We start from the raw sequence: 19,938 nt of genomic DNA, 5'->3' as shown, positions 1-19,938 counted from the left end.
CACAGCCACATGTAAAAGATTGAAATTAGAACACTCCCTAACACCATACACAAAAATAAGCTCAAAATGGATTAAAGACCTAAATGTAAGACCAGACACTATAAAACTCTTCGAGGAAAACATAGGAAGAACACTCTTTGATATAAATCACAGCAAGATCTGTTTTGATCCACCTCCTAGAGTCGTGGAAATAAAAACAAAAATGAACAAATGGGACCTCATGAAACTTCAAAGCTTTAGCAGAGCAAAGGAAACCATAAACAAGACGAAAAGACAACCCTCAGAATGGGATAATGAAGACAATGTGGTACCGGCACAAAAACAGAAACATAGATCAGTGCAACAAGATAGAAAGCCTAGAGGTAAACCCATGCACCTATGGTCAACTAATCTATGACAGAGGTGGCAAGGATATACAATGGAGAAAAGACAGTCTCTTCAATAAGTGGTGCTGGGAAAACTGGACAGATACATATAAAAGAATGAAATTAGAACACTCCCTAACACCGTACACAAAAGTAAACTCAAAATGGATTAGAGACCTAAATGTAAGACCAGACACTATAAAACTCTTCGAGGAAAACATAGGAAGAACACTCTTTGATATAAATCACAGCAAGATCTGTTTTGATCCACCTCCTAGAGTCGTGGAAATAAAAACAAAAATGAACAAATGGGACCTCATGAAACTTCAAAGCTTTAGCAGAGCAAAGGAAACCATAAACAAGACGAAAAGACAACCCTCAGAATGGGAGAAAATATTTGCAAACGAATCAACGGACAAAGGATTAATCTCCAAAATATATAAACATCTCATGCAGCTCAATATTAAAAAAACAAACAACCCAATCCAAAAGTGGGCAGAAGACCTAAATAGACATTTCTCCAAAGAAGACATAGAGATGGCCAAGAAGCACATGAAAAGCTGCTCAACAGCACTAATTATTAGAGAAATGCAAATCAGAACTACAGTGAGGAATTGTAGTTCTGATTTGCATTTCCATCTGTAGTTCACACCAGTTAGAATGGGCATCATCAGAATATCTACAGACAACAAATTCTGGAGAGGGTGTGGAGAAAAGGCAACCCTCTTGCCCTGTTGGTGGGAATGTAAATGGATACAGACACTATGGAGAACAGTATGGAGCTTCCTTAAAAAGCTAAAAATAGAATTACCGTAAGATGCCGCAATCCCACTACTGGGCACATACCCAGAGAAAACCATAATTCAGAAAGACACATGCACCCCAATGTTCATTTCAGCACTATTTACAATCGGCAGGTCATGGAAGCAACCTAAATGCCCATCGACCGATGTATGGATAAAGAAGTTGTGGTACATATATACAGTGGAATATTACTCAGCCATAAAAAGAAACGAAATTGGGTCATTTGTAGAGACGTGGATGGATCTAGAGACAGTCATACAGAGTGAAGTAAGTCAGAGAGAGAAAAACAAATATCGTATATTAATGCATATATGTGGAACCTAGAAAACTGGTACTGAGGAACCGGTTTGTAGGGCAGATATTGAGACACAGATGTAGAGAACAAACGTATGGACACCAGTGAGGGAAAGCGGCAGGGTGGTGGGGGTGGGGGTGGGATGAATTGGGCGTTTGGGATTGACATGTATACACTGATGGGTATAAAACTGATGAGTAATAAGGACCTGCTGTATAAAAAAATAAATTAAATAAAATTCAAAAATTAAAAAAGAAAAGTAGAAACATTAATGAATGCATGAGGGTCTGAATTCCAGAGTACTCTTTTAACACAGTTTAAATGATATTAGCATTCTTCTTCAGTTTCTGGTTAGGCTCCCGTGTCGATTAAAACATGGCTTAACACCAGGGTGCATCACTTGGCCCATTCTGTTCATTATGCATTAGAAGGTGGTTGAAATAAGAACTTCCCTTAAACACTGGAGCCTGTGTTTGTGATTTTCAAAAATACCTTGGGCACAATATTGAATCCTGTTACCTCGAGGGAGGAAACGCTTTTGAAGGGAGAACTGCTACCCTTTCTTGCTGTTAATAACGTACTGCATCTGTAACGCAAGGGGAAATTCAGAGGTTGGTTTTGGAATAAATAAACTCGTACATAGTTTGCTATTTAAATTCAGTAGACAATACCCCACGGTGCTGTTGCCATATGATAATGGATGATTTTTACGCTCGAGAATCTGAATCACAAAGCTGCATTGGAATTACATATAGCGGTTATAAAAACATCTGTATAAGAAAATACCGAAGGACAGCATAGTGTCATAAAAACTATTTGCCAATAAATCTGCATTTGATGGGCTACTAAAAATGGCCACATCAGGCATAAGAGACCTGTGCGTGTCTGTCGCGTAGGCTAGCTTTGTGAAGGATGACAAGCTTCCACTGGTACGCTGAGATAAGAAACAGCTGTTGTTGGCATTGGCATCCCTGCAAGAAATGAAATGATAATTCTGGGACACACTTATGAGAGTTACCATATATTGGATCAACTTTTGAATATATGCAAGACCAGAATCATCTGGCAGCCCCAAGCGAATTTGCCCAACAACCATTTAACAGTCTCCTGAGAAGGAGCACTGATTCCAGTCGCATAGAACCATCGTCCGGTTGTGTGTCATTTCTAAAGCAAGTAGCTCCAGTGTGTGTGTCTGTGGTAGTGATGGGGCAGGGGAGGACTGGGGGAAGGCTGTGGTTATTTTTCTTTTCTTGTTGCTTCAAGGACATTTTTCAGTGTAAACTTTCAGACCTTCAAACGATGACTGCAAAGCAGTTGCTTAGGTGCATTTATAAACTGTGACTCAAAGGGGGAGAAACCTCTTTCAGCACAAAAAATTCACTGAATCTCACTATCGGATCTGTTTAATAGCTACACATAAAGGCAGAAGGCTTTTATTTTAGAAAGTAAAAAAATTAACAATTTTCATATACAATTTATATACTCCATAAAAATTAACAAGAACTCCAGTTACAAAAGCTTAAAATTTCATATTGATCTGGAACTTAGTTTTTGGAATTTTTAAAATTAAATCCATTCAGCTCTTCAGTTCAAGCCTATTCTGACTACTTCTCTGGCATTTTGCGGGGAATTTTTTTTTCCTTTTAATGTTTAACAATGCAAAGTCAAGTATAGATACCTACAGGTCTGGCCATGAGCTCAGCGCAGCATCATCACTTTTCTTCTATATCTTGCTAGATTTTCTGCTTGAAGGTTGTTTCACTCAGGCGGAGGCCCCCCGGGCCAACCAGGCAGCCAGTAGACCACTTCTCTCTGAGAGATGCCTAGGCGTAATAGAGGAAATACGAACAGACTCTTCTGCTACCAGAGGACATACTCAACATCCTACAAATCAGAAAGGCTTTCTGGACCATTAGAATGATAAAGAACTGGAGAAGGATAATGAGAGAAATGGTGGGGCTCAGCCCATAGTGACCTTTAAGAAAAGGATAAGCATTCTTTCTCAGTTTAGACATTCATAGACTTGGCAGTACAGCCAGTGAGAACCGGACCAAATGCTCTCTGGAGTTCTCTTCTTCCTTCTGTGATGCCGTGATTTTAGGAAGCGGGCACGCTGAGCAACCAGGAGCTATGATTTCTGGCTCTCCACCATGTTTCATGCTACGGAGGGCTTGGGTTTTTAGGTTTCCATAACATCAGACTCTGCCAGGCAGTTCAGAGAGTTCAGCCTAAGTCCTCAAATCAGCTCTTATTAACTCTGTGAACTAATCTGGTCTAGAGAGCTGTGTCCTAGAGAAGAAAAACGGACAAGAGGAGAGTTGGGCAGAGAATGACAGAGGCACAGGAGACAAGAATAGGAAAAGAAGGACAGAGAGAGTTTGAAGGCAAGGGACTCTTCGAAACAGCAGATAAATGTCTTTTTTCTCCATATTAAAAATCCATCTGCCAAAATGAAAAGGTGCAATTAGGTAGCTAAATACAAATTCATGTTCTATATCTTTTAAATGACATATCGCCAAGGTACAAAGCAGCATGTCTGGTTGAAGGTTGGGTGATTCGATCCCTCTATTACTCTGTATAAAACAAAGAATCTATAGTTTCATTACCCTTAAATTGTCTGGCAGTGGGCAAAGTTTTATTAGAAGCTTTTCTTTCATATTATGCAGTGTAGTCAAGGATATATTAGCTTTGATGTTTTCTTACGTCTCAATACACTATGGAGTGAATTTACTGTGAGACTAATTTAGAAGGGAGCTTTTCATAGGAGGAAACAATGGTCAACATCAGCTGTGTTTCAAATTATAAGCAGGATGAAAATTCAGGGAAGAAGGGACATACACATAAAATTGCTAGGTGTTAATAAGAATGCTTCTTATATTTATATTCTTGATGCTATTCTGTGTCTCAGAAACTCCAGTTGCTTAAAACTCTGTTCAGGAGGAAGATTTTATTGTTAAGGAAATGGTATAGTGTCTACTAACATTATTTTGTCTTAAAGAAACAAAAAAACGCCATCATATTAAACCGTATATAAAATGTATTTCAACTCTGGGAAAGAAAAAAACCCCTACAGCTTAAGCATTTAAAACACAGTTTAAAGATGACTGATTTGACTGATACACAATAAAGTCGTTATAGAACAAATTCCCAGTATGGGAAATTTAATTTCACCTATAGGATTCATCACTCATCACCAAAGTTTTATTACCCTCTGGTATCGGGTGCCATTCTCTCACTTTTGGTTATCTTTTCTAATAAGATCATGCTGGTCAGCTGACATTTTTGAGGCACCAATTAAACATGTAATCGGTAAATGAAATTGGATTCTGTTTAAACCAAATAAAGAGAAAAACAAGCATATCAGAGTGATAAGTGGAGTACTTTAGCTTCAATAACTTAGAATGTAAATATATCACAGAGGGATGTTTCAGCCGCTAAACTAATAAGAACCCAGTCAGTCAAACAGTAAAAGATATTGAGAAACAGCAACAGGAAGTATTATAAGAAAAGCACCCAATGGAGACACATAAGAGAAAACCCATCAGTTTACTCTCTCAGTTTCTTACCTGCTCTATAGGTTTAGCGGTGGAATTTTTTTTTTCTTTGCATTTATCTTTGTGCCTGAATGAGTTCAGTTTTACTTAGATTAGGATGAGAACAGCAGGTTAATCCGTCCTGTCTTCATGGGCAACTGAACAAACAGAGCAATATATCAGTGTAAAATTGTAATTCTGGAGATTAATGTTGTCTTTCTTGTTTGCGTGAACTTGACCTCTTGCCTTTTTTCCCCCCCTTTTTCAGCTTCTGTCCAGGGTCCCTGGGAGAGAGCCATCTCACCAAACAAAGTGCCCTACTATATCAAGTAAGTTGAAAGCATCATGTTCTTAAAAAAGCATTTATTGTGGCTAATATGTATATTCACAGAGGAATGTATTTTTAAAGCTCTACGTTAGCCTGGCCTACAATACCTAGTTCTTTCTTCCCCGAGGAAGCTTGGATAGGTAACTCATGCTAAAATTACCACTGAAAACTTGCTGATGCTACAGGGAGTCGCCTTTAGGAAAAATCCATTTAAGGCAGCATATACGCTGTGTTTTGTGATTGGAGCTGGTGTGGATTTTTCATAATAGAACGGAGAGCTGCTGCTAATATTATGGATAGTGGCAATGAATATTTACAAGAACAATTTTATTTATTTAGGAGTTTTCCCACACTTCTTCTTTAGACAAAGATGGAAGATGTCTGCAGCTATCTGTACCCAAACTGTTTTAGGCGAATAAATACTTGATGTACCCAAAAGGCAGTCAGTAGCAGTTCTGGATTTGTGGAGCTGAGGTGTTCATTCTTGATACGTAGCACTCAGCATTTTTCACATAGCAACAACAAAAATGATACTGTTTTCAGGGGGTCATTTTTGTCAGTCAAAGGAATATAGGTTCTTAGAAGCACCTTCTGCAAGATGCTGCATGAGTTACAAATTATGATACATTGGGTCGCCATGGAAGAAAGAGGAGAGAGGATGTTGAGTTACTATGATACCTTAACAGTTTCTCATCAGTTGTACAATTGAGTCCAGCTTAAATTTAAGTTTCTATCGGCCACCTCAACAACAATTTAAATTAATTGGATTCATGAAGTAGTCTCCAGTACCAACTTAAGTCTTTGAACTTGCTTCTGCCATAGTCTAAGAATATTAAATGTTTTTCCATTCATCAAGTCTGTTTTTATTCTTCCACTGCCCATCCATTCTTCATAATTCAGTTCTAAAGCAATAACAGCATTCCTAGATCTTCATTACTACAGTTCTCAAGAAATTTGATTTCATGCCTCAATTTTGTTAACTCAGAAGAATGGGGGTGAGGGAACTTTTTTGGCTCTTCAAAGAGAGATACATCCTTTAGGAAAGGTTGTCTTATTAAATTATACAGACAAGGTATCTCTTAACTTTAAAAATTCTCCTTCAGTGTTTTTTTTTTCTTTTTTTTTTTTTTTTTTTGCGGTACGCGGGCCTCTCACTGCTGTGGCCTCTCCCGTTGCGGAGCACAGGCTCCGGACGCGCAGGCCCAGCGGCCATGGCTCACGGGCCCAGCCGCTCCGTGGCACGTGGGATCTTCCCGGACCGGGGCGCGAACCCGTGTCCCCCGCATCGGCAGGCGGACTCTCAACCACTGCGTCACCAGGGAATCCCTCCTTCAATGTTTTGATCCTGCTTTTTAGTTTTCTTATTTTTAATTTTATTTTATTATTTTTTTTGTATATATTTAGTCCCTCTAAAGTACATGTTTTAATACCTATTTAAAATCACCCATTTTCTTAAATAATATATTGATTTGGACATGCACTATATTGCTTTACATCCACTATATATTTCGTGGAACCATTTTGTTCAAATTCTTCCCAGTCATCTTCTATATCAGTGTCTTCGTCATTACACATTTCCATTTCTGACTAAGATGTTTGAGACCTGCTACTTTTTCAACCCATTTATAAAACTCTCACTTTATCCATTTCCTTTGTGAGCTAAAAGAATGGCTCCTTTTGTAGCCAAGATTTTCGTATCACCTGAGAATCCAGACATCTTTAAGCCATCATTCTCCAAATTATTACCTGTTTAGGGCTCATTAAGTGTCTCACACAGGATTCCTAGAGTGCCCCCATCGTCCCACTGTCTTTTCCCTAAATATGTACCTTCTCCCTGGTGTTACACCTACTACAAAAGATCCCAGTACAGTTCTGTGAAGCAGTGAAAATGAATTCGGTCCAAAAAATAAAAAGAAGACAAATTCCAGACAAGCTGTAATTCCTCCCTGTGTACTGGTTTCTTACTGCTCCTTGATGGGATCAGAGAACAGCTGCTCTCTGTTTGTCCTCCTCTTTGTCCAGTGCTCTTTCACCGACTTGAAGATCATGGTGGCAGTTTTGGTAGGGTCACAGATCTGGGAATAAGAAACCTAGACTTTGGGGGCTCTGTGATTAGTTGATTGTATGGCCTTGGGCAAGTCACTTATGCTGTACAAACCTTGGTTTCTTATCTATAAAATAAGGAGTTGGACTAGATGATATCTAAGTTCCTTTGTAGCTGTAGGAATCAATGAGTGTGGCTCATTCCGTGGTCTTGTCCAAATTCAAAAACTTGAAGATAGCAGCTTTCTTTTTCAAGAAGTTTATCTTTATTTTAAAAATTCTTTATTTTCATTATTAACACAATATAAATTCTCAGTTTAAAAAAACACATAGGAATTCTATTTTTCCACTGTGAATTAGCTTCAGATATGCCCACTCAACCCACTCCGGTTTCTCCAGATACCCATTTAAAGAGCTTAAATCTTGGTGTTTAATTTAGGACTATTATTCTTCCTAGTTTAATGGTAAGAAACAGAGAACAGTAGACAGGAAAATTAGTAGAAAGGTAAGTATGGAGACCTTAAAAGCCTCTGAAGTGATCAGTTCCTTGGAATGAAGGATTACCTAATTTCTCAAAGATGTCCCTGAAACTTTACAGAGATCAGTTCTCTGTACTATTATAATCTACTTGAAATTAGAGATTGTACAGTTTCTCAAATATACCCCTAAAATGATAAGCCATATTATAGGGAGAACGCATGTTCAAGAAATTTACATTTTCAGGAAACATTATTAATGTCCTTTGTGATTTATTATTACACGTTACTATTGTCTAAAATAGTCTGTTTACACTAAATGACTTTGATGTACAAGGTCCAGCGGACTTCATGCACTTGCAGATGCCATTCGTAATTTGAGATGCCTTATTAGTCCACAAATAACAATAATAGTAAGTTGATAATGACGTTATTTCAACCAGTCCCCATTCGTCCTCTTTCTTATTTGTCCTGACTTCCATTCAAGAGGTTTTAACCACACATTTCCAGCTGCAAAGGCAAGTGTTTTCTCTGGATATATATATATTTTTTTGTGGTACGCAGGCCTCTCACTGCTATGGCCTCTCCCGTTGCGGAGCACAGGCTCCGGACGCGCAGGCTCAGCGGCCATGGCTCACGGGCCCAGCCGCGCCGCGGCACGTGGGATCTTCCCGGACCGGGGCACGAACCCGCGTCCCCTGCATCGGCAGGCGGGCTCTCAACCGCTGCGCCACCAGGGAAGCCCTCTGGATATTTTTTAATGCTTTATAATGTTTCCTTTTTAATGCTGAGACAAACTGATCATCTACATAACAAGAGGTTTCTATACCAGTAGCACAGTTCCAGTTAGTTGTTGAGTTGTGCATTCATCCTTGAGGTTGTAAGTCATTAACAGCGTCTTCTCCTCTAGATTGCAAATCAGATAGTGTTTATGCCTGCATCGTGACACCAGCTTTTCATATGATGCTAAGAAACTTCAGACTACATGTTTGTCTAGTTTATTAGTCCATAGCATACATCATTGTTACAGTCTTCATTTTCCCTCTCCCTTGTGGCTTTCCTACCCCTGCCAGCATCTCTTTCAGGTTATTTGATTACAGCTTTCATTGCCACTGAAAAAATAATCACCAACAATGGTCAACCTGTTACAACCGCCTTTTCCATTCTCTGCCATTTTGTAGTCTTTTGGCCTACTGTCAGACTCATGAAATTTTCAGTATAATAGCCTTTAACCAGCTGCTGCATTCTGTTAGGATTTCTTTCACCTTTCTATGTTGCATACTCCCATATGGGTAAACCAAGCGGAGCCAAGAGCTGGGACTCTCTTCCTTTCTTAATGAGTTAGAAAATTATTCTTCTGTGTTCTGGACTGTCAAAAGAATTTAGGAATCCCAAACTTGCATGCAGTATGTTTTTTTGCATAGATGACATAATAAGAGCGTAAGAAACAGCACCCTGGGTCAGAGCAACAGGGCAGCTAGCCGAGAACTCTGTCCCAGAGGTAGGCACCAACGGCTGTGTTGTCAGTCAACCTAGTAATTTTCATTTCAAAAAAATAAGGATGCATCGTGACCATTTCTTAGTAATGCACTGTTAAATCAATTGGCATTGAGTATATCCAGTGGTTTCTTAAACTTTCCCCATTCTCCGCTTCAGTCTTGTCTTAGCAGTAGTAAGTTCTATAAACTTACTGATTTCTCTGTAAACAAATAAAGATGTATTTCAGTTTCTCTTTAATCTACATCCTTTAACCTCAAGGGACAGCCCCAATTAAGTGCTATGAAATTCACTGAATACAATTATATTTACCCAGAGTCGACTTTAATCTCACATCCCCTCACTAACTCCTTTTTATTTTCATCTTCCCAGTCTGAGAAATTCTAATCCGTTTTAGGTTTTTAGTCTGTCCTTGAATGAAAGATAAGCAGTCCCCTTGATCATCTTAGTTGTTTTTCCATGGATCTTTTCCAGCTCTGTTGTATCTTCCTTGGGACGTCGTGACTGGAATGGCCCAAGTATTGGTTATTAAATTTGTTAGCATCGTCTCTAGTCTCCACTCAGTCATGAAGAAAGTAAATGCTATTCGCTGTCTCCCATTTGTGCAGAAATGGACAAACTAATTGAGGTCATAACCTGTTCTACATATATTAGTTCTAGCTGAAGGTTGGTTTGTGGCTACTTTTCTGTAATACCAGATCAAGTGTTTGACCTTATATTTCTGCCAGCTGACTCTTAGGAAGGATTTGATTTTTAGGCAAGCTGGTCGTTTCCTCCTTCAAAGAGGCTGCAGTTGCTAAATATTGGGCGGCATTCACTCATGAAACTTGGGAGTAAACCTGCTGACTCAGTCGCCAGCAATGCATTTCATCAGGTTGCCTTCCTAAATATTTCTGAAGTACTTCACAAAAGAGGGGAAAATGGGGTTCTGGGGAACATGCTAACTCTTCAGCTCTTTTTTACATGCAATGCTCAAGAACAACTCATGTCAAAAGAAGTGTCTGTCTTTTCCTGCCGGTTATTTTGATTGTTGTACACATTGCTGTAGCTGTCTAGTGACCTTGATCTACCCTTCTCTCCGTTCTCAATCCCAGGCATGTTTCTACAGCCACCTGTTACATCTGAGTTGCTCGCAACTTTCTGATAGTTTCTGCTTAGCAAAATGAGGTATATAATAAAACCTCCCTGGCTGAAGCTGACTGTCGCTTCAGTCAACATTTCTTATTACTATTGCCGTGTCTGCTGCCAGATTTGCTGGATGGAGTTCTGACTCTCCCATATTCTTATGACTACCATCCCTCTGGCTCTACTGGTACAAGTATTTGACTCTCTGCACGAAATTATGGCTATCCACCTACACTTACCTTTTGGTGTTTGTGTCTTCTTGTATCCTGTTGTTCTATTCACGGTTAAAGTGATGAGTCTTGCTCTCGGTTTGAGTACCCTTGCTCTCTAACTCCAGTAGCATCTGAGTTGTTTGTTGGTTTGTTTTTGACTGCATTGGGTCTGTTGCTGTGTGTGGGCTCTCTCTAGTTGTGGCGAGCAGGGGCTCCTCATTGCGATGGCTTCTCTTGTTGCGGAGCATGGGCTCTAGGTGCTCGGACTTCAGTAGTTGTGGCACATGGGCTCAGTAGTTGTGGCTCGCGGGCTCTAGAGTGCAGGCTCAGTAGTTGTGGCGCACAGGCTTAGTTTCTCCGTGGCATGCGGGGTCTTCCTGGACCAGGGCTCGAACCTGTGTCCCCTGCCTGGGCAGGCAGATGCGCCACCAGGGAAGTCCCTGCATCTGAGTTTTGACACCACCTCCCTCCATACCATATTGCCTCTATTTCTATTTTCTGGACGGTTTTTCAGATTCCAACTCCCTCCCATATTTAAAGCATATCTTGCCCTCATTCTTGCTCCAGCTCCCTATTATTTGTGCCAGGAGTTGTTCTGATTCAAGTTTTAGATTAGTTTATTTGTTCCTCTGAATTATTGACTACTATTTCTGTACCTATATTTATATAGAGAGGAAGCAGTAGTTAGCTGTATCTCAGCTTTAACGGCAAATCAACGTGCTAAATATCTGTGTTGGCTAGTTTGCAGTGGAAACACCTTCTGAGAATGAGGTGGGCTCTTACTATAAAGAACACCAGATTATGATATCCAGCTTAGAAAACATTCCCCCATGTCTCATTCCTGATACCTCACTGTTCTAGGAATGATTCTAGTCTTCTGACGTTCAGTTGAACATTGGTTGAGATTGGCAGAGGTTTTCATAGTTTTTCTCAGAACATAATTTTGTGCTGTTTCTGGTAAGATCCTTCACATGTATATTTTCCTTAAAAATATACCTTTTAAATGGACTTAAGGACACGGGGAGGGGGAAGGGTAGGCTGGGACGAAGTGAGAGAGTGACATGGACATACATACACTACCAAATGTAAAATAGATAGCTAGTGGGAAGCAGCCGCATAGCACAGGGAGATCAGCTCGGTGCTTTGTGACCACCTAGAGGGGTGGGATAGGGAGGGTGGGAGGGAGGGAGACGCAAGAGGGAAGAGATATGGGAACATATGTATATGTATAACTGATTCACTTTGTTATAAAGCAGAAACTAACACACCATTGTAAAGCAATTATACGCCAATAAAGTTGTTTAAAAAAATAGCGTTCACTAGGGGAGCCTGGACTGTGGGTTTTACATTATCATTTCACATCCATAATCCCAGATGCTTCCGTAAAATATAAAAACAAAAATATACCTTTTAGCAGCTGATAAGACCACATGAAATAGCAGAAATAGTAAATTGACCAAGCAACAGAAGACTTGAAGTCTGGTTGCAACTTTGCTGTTAACTAGCTGTTTGACCAAAGATGAATTACTTATATTCTCTGAGCCTCAGTTTCTCCATCTGTCATCTAAGGGGGCTGAATCACATGATATCACAGGTTATTTCCAGTCCTGATGTTCCCTGATTTTATGAATGTTGACTTTGAAACAGAAATTATTTATAACAGTTTTCCAGAGGAATGAAAACGAATCTTCATATTGCCCTTGAGGAGTCTTATTGCATCATCGATCTTATCAAGATGGGAAGGACAAATAACATTAAACTTTTTACTTAGCTGTTTAGCACCATTGATAATAGGAAGCGGATGTAATAGAGAATCAGCTGTCTAATTTCAGCTGTCAGTCTTTGAGGATACTGGTGAGTATCTCTGGGTAATTAAATTTGTGAAATTGCTGCCAGAAGCCTGGTGCTCTGACTCTTCAAAAGGCTTTGTACACAAAGATAACCCAGAGGTCAGTCTTCTCTGCTGTGCTTTCTCCTCCACAGTTTGATGGTTCCAAAGGTCACAGTAGCTGAGTCTCATTAAGCTCTGGAGCCACAACGAAGGAATGGTCAGTAACGCATAGTTGATGATATAATCATGAAAACAACTCAGTTTAAGATATTAACTGAAAGAGAGTGAAGGAGAGGCCATAGTGTTATACGGGGTGCTGATTCTGGCCTTTGGTTTTGTAGACCTCGTTGGTAGACGTAGATGTTAGTATCTTCTGTGTCTCATAAAGTTGACAAAAAATTCTCACAGCCTTCTTTATAGTTTCATAAGCTGGTACATATAACCTTGACTGAAATAATGGACTTCATGAGGATAGCTGCTGTATCTCTTTTTCTAGCATAGTACTTCACAGATAGCATGTGCTCAGTAGATACTTGAATGAATGAATGAACACATACTAGCAATTCCACATGCTTTACAGTTTCCCGACTCCTTTTACTTTCAGAAAATCTTCAGGTGTTTGTGTGTCCATTTAGATCTACCACCCAAGTGTGTCTCTCATATCCTGTAGATATCAACTTTAATATCAGAAAGTATGCTTAGTCTTTTACAGAGTTTCTCATGTCTCCTATACTTGGTGCCTAGGAGACCATCCTTAGCCTGAGTGTCTGACTGGTGCATACCACATCCTGAGGTCTAGATTCTGTTCTGTCTTTATCTAACAGTATGATTTGGAGTATAATTCAGCCCACCTGGGACTGAGTTTTCCCACCAGCAGTAAGGAAGTAGAACTAGATAATGACTCAGATCATTCTGAGCTCTGGCTTTCTTTGTTTCAGTAGAGCTGGGGTCTTTTTCTTTTTCCTAAATGCCACTCATGATACTTCTGATTTTGCAGTGGTCAGTAGAGCTTTAAACTGATGAACCAGTGTGTTTCACTAAGTATTTGTATACAGGATTTACTTTTGGGGCTGGGATATAGTGGCCACTGAGTCTTAAGAGAATGATATTGATAAGTTTTTATTTTACAGAAAAATTTTTTGTAACATTCTGTGTTATACGTAACGCTTGAAGGTGGCAGCATATGTACATATACACATATATGCTGCAGCTAAACTATAATGCTGTGTACCTGCCAAAAATTCTGATATATTACGCATCTGTAGTATTCCCTCTGCTTCATTTGTGGCACTTTTTGGAATGTGAGAGTGTTCATAAAATATATTTAGGTCTGCTTCCCCAAAAAAGAGGAGTGAGTTATTTCAGCTATTGCTTCATTTTCTTTTTCTAACTTTGTTAAGCATTGTCCATTCTTCCATAGTCATGTGGTAGAGAAGAACATGGGCTGTGCCCTCAAATAAACCTTCATTTGAAACCCAGCTTTATCATATTCTGACTCGGAATACTTAACGTCACACCCATTCTCCTTTCTGGCATACAAGGAATATGAATTCACTTCACTTCTCTTCTCTGCAATTGAACTGAAGCCTAATTGACGTCTAATGAGTGTTGGGTCTTTAAGAAAACACTCTTACAGATATATCCAGTATTAGCTACATGTTTAGAATATTTTCTAGAACACAAATATGCCCTTGATCAAATTAGTTTATTTTCATTCTAGGCGTTCCCATATAACTTTGGGTGTCTGTAAATTCCCAAACATTCCTGAGCCTCTCCTAGGCTCCTCTAATTGCTTCTCATCCTACCCCCCTGGGAAGCAGCATCCTGTTGCCTTCACAAAGGTCAGCAGCAACCCAGACAGCATTTGAAAATAACTTAATAACCCTGAACTGCCTCACCCCTTTGGATAATTTCCTTAGAGCATTAGTCCTTTGAACACTGACCTGGTTGCAGAAAATGTCCCTTTCTCAGTGGGAAAACTCCAAATCCCATTCAGTCTTCCCCTCCCTCATTTCAGAGGATAGGGTGGGGGAGGGTAGAGGGTAGGGAGAAGGAATTAGATGCTTCTTTCTGGAAGATCGTTAGCGCGCGCACACGTATTTCTTTCTTTCTTTCTTTTTTTTTTAACTTTTATTTATTTTTATCTTTTTAACATCTTTATTGGAGTATAACTGCTTTACGATGGTGTGTTAGTTTCTGCTTTACAACAAAGTGAATCAGTTATCCATATACACATGTTCCCATCTCTCTTCCCTCTTGCGTCTCCCTCCCTCCCACCCTCCCTATCCCACCCCTCTAGGTGGTCTGAGTGCGTTGTATAAATCAGTGCCGTCACATTGCAAAAATTTTAAATCCTTGCACAAGATAGAAAAAGAAAAACAAACCGATCTCTGCTTTCAGCAGTCTGTAAAGCTCCGAAGAACAGGTCCTATATGAGGCTTAGCCCACTGTCAGCATTCGGCAAATGATCACATCTTCTTTGATATCGTTAACTCCCCGGTGGATGAAACAGAGAAGCTTCCCTGCTCCCCCTGAAACTTTCAGTTGCTTTTTCTGTTTTCCTTTCTCGGCTTATCCACATCCATCTTGGTCCCCAAAGCTATTGCAAGTCAGATAGTGCCAAGAGTAATCTTTAACTTGCTTCTTTGTTGTTTTAGAAGGAATTTTCTGTTGTGGTTTTGTTTCCTTTTGGTTTGGTCACTTCTTCTCGGTCTTGTGCTTTATACCAAGGGAGTCTCTCGTAGTTAGGGTCCATATAACCTCCTAGACCGTATGAAAAGCAAAGTTTAATGTGTGCCTACTAAGTGTTAAGTGATAAGACTAGCTGTATCTTCCCCTTTATGAGGATTAGCACCACCAGTTAGTATCTAATAAAGAAGGAAAAGCTGAGACTCAGAGAGACTGGTGGCTTTCCCAAGTCACCGTAGTAGTGACCCACTCTGTGCCTTTTCCCACCAACCCTGTGACCTCAGTTGGCTTTGGCCCACCTCACGCCCCGCCTAGGACTTCCACAATCACTACCCTTACCCCCTACACGCACACCCTAGTGGGTCAAAGTTGCTTGGAGCGCCCCACCTGGGAGGGAGTTAGTTGCCTATCCCCGGCGCGCAGGGGCCAGCTTAGACGGGGTTCTCGGGGATGCAGGTAGGGACGCATTTGGTAGCGGAGATATTGAGGGTTGGGAGAACAAAAATTAATAAATGGGTAGAGAATTGACATTTAAAATCATAATAACAATAATACTTTTTACCTGTTGCTCCCAACTTTTTCAGGTTGAAAACTGGCTCTTAGTGTAACCGAGCGTGGCCAGTCCTCCGCTGTGGGACCACTGTCTTGGGAATCACCAGTACTCTCCTATTAGTCCTTCCCCACATTGCTGGTGTTTCTTCCCTTGGCTTACCTACCCAGTCTATTTCTGCTACTGTGCTCGTGCCGAGACCTAAGCTTCTCTTTACTGCTTTTGGCAATAAAGGGCAACAGAAAATAAAATGAAACAAAAACCTGGCCAGCCCTGATGTAGGCCCTTGCCTGCCTCTGTGGAAGCTGAGAAAGCAGAGGATTTCTGAGTCACATCCTGCCACTTCCCATCAGGGCTTCGCTAAGATGAGAGTATGGCAAGACCAGCAACCTAACAGATGCCGCGGCATGTGTTTCCCCTCAAATCCCCAATTCCAAGCCTTTTTGAAGGGTAAGACGTGGTCAGCTCAGGTGGACTAGGGCAGCTCTTCAGCAGCCTTTTTGACACTAGAGCTTGTCCTTGAATTTGATACTCTCCCCTCCTTCAGGTAACAAAGTTTCATATTTTCCATAAATCCCAGACCTATGGTTCTAGCCTTACGAGGCAAACTCATACGGCCTATAGCCATAAGTCATGACTTCCCTAGACCTTGAGCATTGGGTAACCCCATGTATTACATGTCGAAAAATCTCATCTTACTGCAGAATGATCTCTCTCTTTTTCTACTATTGTAACTATGTGGTGGCAAAGAAGAATTCCTTACACTTTCTCTTGTAATGACTTAAAGTCACCAAACCACTTTGGGCAATTAATATGTTTTTGAGGAGAAAGAATAACTTGTATTTCCTGAAGATTAAGAAAAATGTCTATCTGAATGTATAGAGTTACCCTGAATTAAGCTATGAATATAAGTGCTTTATCAAATAAAAGGCCAGATTAGTTTTCCTCACTCTTACTTACATCAGTGCTACAAACTTTTCTGCCAAAAAAACCATCAAATAGAGAAGAATGAATGCTTCTTAGATGGAGCAGGAGGGGCCAAGCGTAGCTATAGCAAAAGTTCAAGGTAGAAGTATCTTTATAGCTAAAATTTAAAGAAAACTTGTGAACATTTTACATATGTGCTGTATGTGTGTGTGTATACATACATATATATGTATGTATGTAAACACACACACAGAGAGAGAGAGAGAAGGGGGCAGGGAGAAGGAGAGGGAGAGAGGGAGGTTGAGGAGAAAAGCGTATTCACAGCAGGCCTGTGATTCATTCCCTGGGGGTTGAGGGGAAAGAATGACCTCAACTCAAAAGACCACCTTATAAACACACTAATGACCTCCCAGACCTTCTTGTTAATCTTTTTAATGTCATTTAACTAGCAGAAAGATACCTGCAAGTCCCTATAGATAAAATGCTTTTAGCAGGATATACCTGGTTTGGCTACTTTACTTATTGTAAATAAACCTGGAATTTATGGATTTATGAGTTACGACTGGATGGAAAACAGGGCATAGTCACGTGAGCATTTTCCTGTTTTTGTCATTAACAGATTATAAAATGGAAACCTTTGGAGACTAAAATGGCTTCCTTTCAATATCACTGTTTATGCATAAATGTTTAAAAAACTTTTCTGTTAATAGAAACCAGAACATATCATAATGTGAAAGAATAGGGATATTTGGGGGCAATGTATCTGATTATTTCAGGCTCCTCCAGGCAAAGAATGTTTTATGTGCCTGGTGTTTCCCTATAATCCTTTGAATCATTAGTAAAGATCAGAACAAGATAAAATCTGTGATTTATGTGAGTCCAGTTCTAAATTCAACCCTTTATACTTACACAGTGTGTATTTGTTTTAATTTAAAAATTCTCTTTGCAATGAAGAGAAAGAAAAAGGAAAGAAAAAGCAGAATGAATGGGTCCATGTGTTTTCCCTTATCATGTTGTCCCCAGTTCTAGGAAATCACAGGTCTAAGAAAAGGTCAGGGTCAAAACTAGTGAGGGATATAACACTCGTACATTTCTATATTGAAAATTATGTAAATGACATTTAATTTTTTTTAAAGTTACCTTAGAATCATTCTTTCAGATAGCAAGGACCTCTGTAACCACCTGGAAGTCCTAAGTCATCTTTGCTGTTTAACTCGTGAAATATTTTTGTTAATTTTCAGATCACTTGCCTCCCCGGTTAAGCTGTAAACTCCTTGATGACACGTGTGCATTATGCATCTTTGCATCATTCTTAGCACTTTATTATCTCAGACGTAAGAAATTGAGAATAAATACTTAAAATTTGTTTGTTTGATTTTGAGAATTAAACACATCCTTGAGAACTTAGCTCTGATCCTAATAGGCATTCTTATAAAGGAACAGATAATAACAGATCAGAGGTGTTCCATATAATGTTTTTATTCTATGTAATCTAACTGGAATTACAGTTGATTACACTATATTTTGGAAACAATTTCAACCATCAGTTCATTCATTTCTCTGTGTTTCAGTTGGTTGAGAGCAGAGAGAAATACTTAATGGGGTTGGATGCCTTGTTGAACTGTCTATAAACTGAAAATCTTCGAAAGTTGCTGTTTTAGAGAAAGCATTTTTAAGTGAACGTATTCCTTTAGCAGCTCCTTTGCCACAACTATTGTGAGGATATCTTAGGAAAATGCCTTCGAAATCTATTTCTGTCAAAACACACAGGCTATCTCAGGAGCTAAGGTTGTTTGGTGAGTGCATGTAAGCTTATGTCTTAATAGTTAAAGATTTTGAAAGAGGTTGGGATGAGGTAGGTGGTAGAATCTAAGAGAGACATTACGGCAGAGCCATAGTGGCATCCAGTGGGGAAGAAAAGACCTCAAGTATGGAATTCAGTTATATTCAACCAGTCCTTGCCATTTGCTGATAAATACTAGATGTCATTTATCAAGCACTTAGAAAATAGATTAGTTGCATAAATGTCAATGTTGATAGAGTTTTGTTTCGTTTGTGGTTGTTTTGGTAGGGGTGGAAGTCATCGCATGATATCTTTTTAAATAGACTTTATTGTCAAGGAACTTAGAGTTGTTTATCTAACTTATATTTCATATGCGCAGCCGCCAAGTCATTGCTTTTTACTGTAAGCACTGCAGAGTAGCAAAAGTCCTCCTTACTCTGCTCAGCTTCATTCATCATCAACAAAATCGCCAATCATATTCCAAGTCCTTGAATGCATTGCTTGAGAAGAAGATGTATAAGCTGAAAGGAAGCAATGTTGAGGTAGAAGTTTGATCTTTCTATACCGGCTGGTAGATTCAAAGCGTACTAATCTTGTTTTGAGTTGTGAACTGGAAAAAATTAATATGGAAGGATGGAGAAAACATGTTCAAACTACAAAGTCATTTTTCCTGAGAAGTTATCTGACTGTAACTGTAACTATAACTCAGGGTATATCAGAAGGCTCAGTTGTGGAACGTTTCTTTAAAATTAAAACCTAAAAATCCTGATGTCTAATAGAATGTATAAAAATAGCTGCATCTGAAGGATCTGGGATAAGCAGAAGAATACTGAATAATATCATCTGGCAACTTGAGCCATACCTTTACAGTAGTTGCTGTGGCCCAAAAAATGCAGAATTAATTCAGTAAAACACTGGGAAAAAATAAACAAAATATTTGAAATTACAAACACTGAATAAAAAGTGGGGGGAAATAATCCCCAGCAAATCAATATTGCTTGGGGAAGCATGAATCCCAGACCAGCAATATTTTAATCCAAATAACGTCTAGTTCTGTAGTGAACAAAAACCTTTATCACCAAGTTTTATAAGCAGCAGAGTGAAGAAAAGTGTACTTAGGATTATTGGATATAATTCTCGAAGATGGTAACTTTATTCAGAGTTTCATGCTTGACTATACCAACTTCTACTGAATTTATTCATAGTACTCTGTCCGTTGAGGATTCTTTTTTGCTTCTCCTTGCCTAAATGTATGTATTGCAAACTAAAAATAGAGGCATGGTAAATGATTACAAAGATTATTAATAGTGGTGGCTGTAGTGAGTAGATTATTGTTCTTGTCTAGATTAATAATACACCTAAGGAACTCTGTGGGAAATTTAATTTGGGATGTAAAACACCAAAGTAAGGCAGAGATGTAATAATAAATCGATATGAGATTATATTTAGGCACAAGTGTCTAAAGGTATAAATTCTATAGG

At 39.4% G+C, this 19,938-nt stretch overlaps 1 protein-coding gene across 14 annotated transcripts in view; it reads left to right on the top strand.

Annotated features, from left to right (window-relative positions):
• Positions 1 to 19,938, top strand: part of DMD (dystrophin) — a 2,398,628-nt gene that overhangs the window by 2,182,669 nt on the left and 196,021 nt on the right. For all 14 annotated transcript variants that reach the window (XM_055081921.1, XM_055081920.1, XM_028482834.2 and 11 more), the window contains one exon: positions 5,266 to 5,326. In XM_055081921.1, coding sequence (XP_054937896.1) covers positions 5,266 to 5,326 — 61 coding nt within the window. The remainder of the gene's footprint in view (positions 1 to 5,265; positions 5,327 to 19,938) is intronic.

Source organism: Physeter macrocephalus, chromosome 21, assembly GCF_002837175.3.
Source record: "Physeter macrocephalus isolate SW-GA chromosome 21, ASM283717v5, whole genome shotgun sequence".
In the NCBI taxonomy this organism is placed as follows: Eukaryota; Metazoa; Chordata; class Mammalia; order Artiodactyla; family Physeteridae; genus Physeter; species Physeter macrocephalus.
This window is presented reverse-complemented; position numbering and strand designations above follow the sequence as displayed.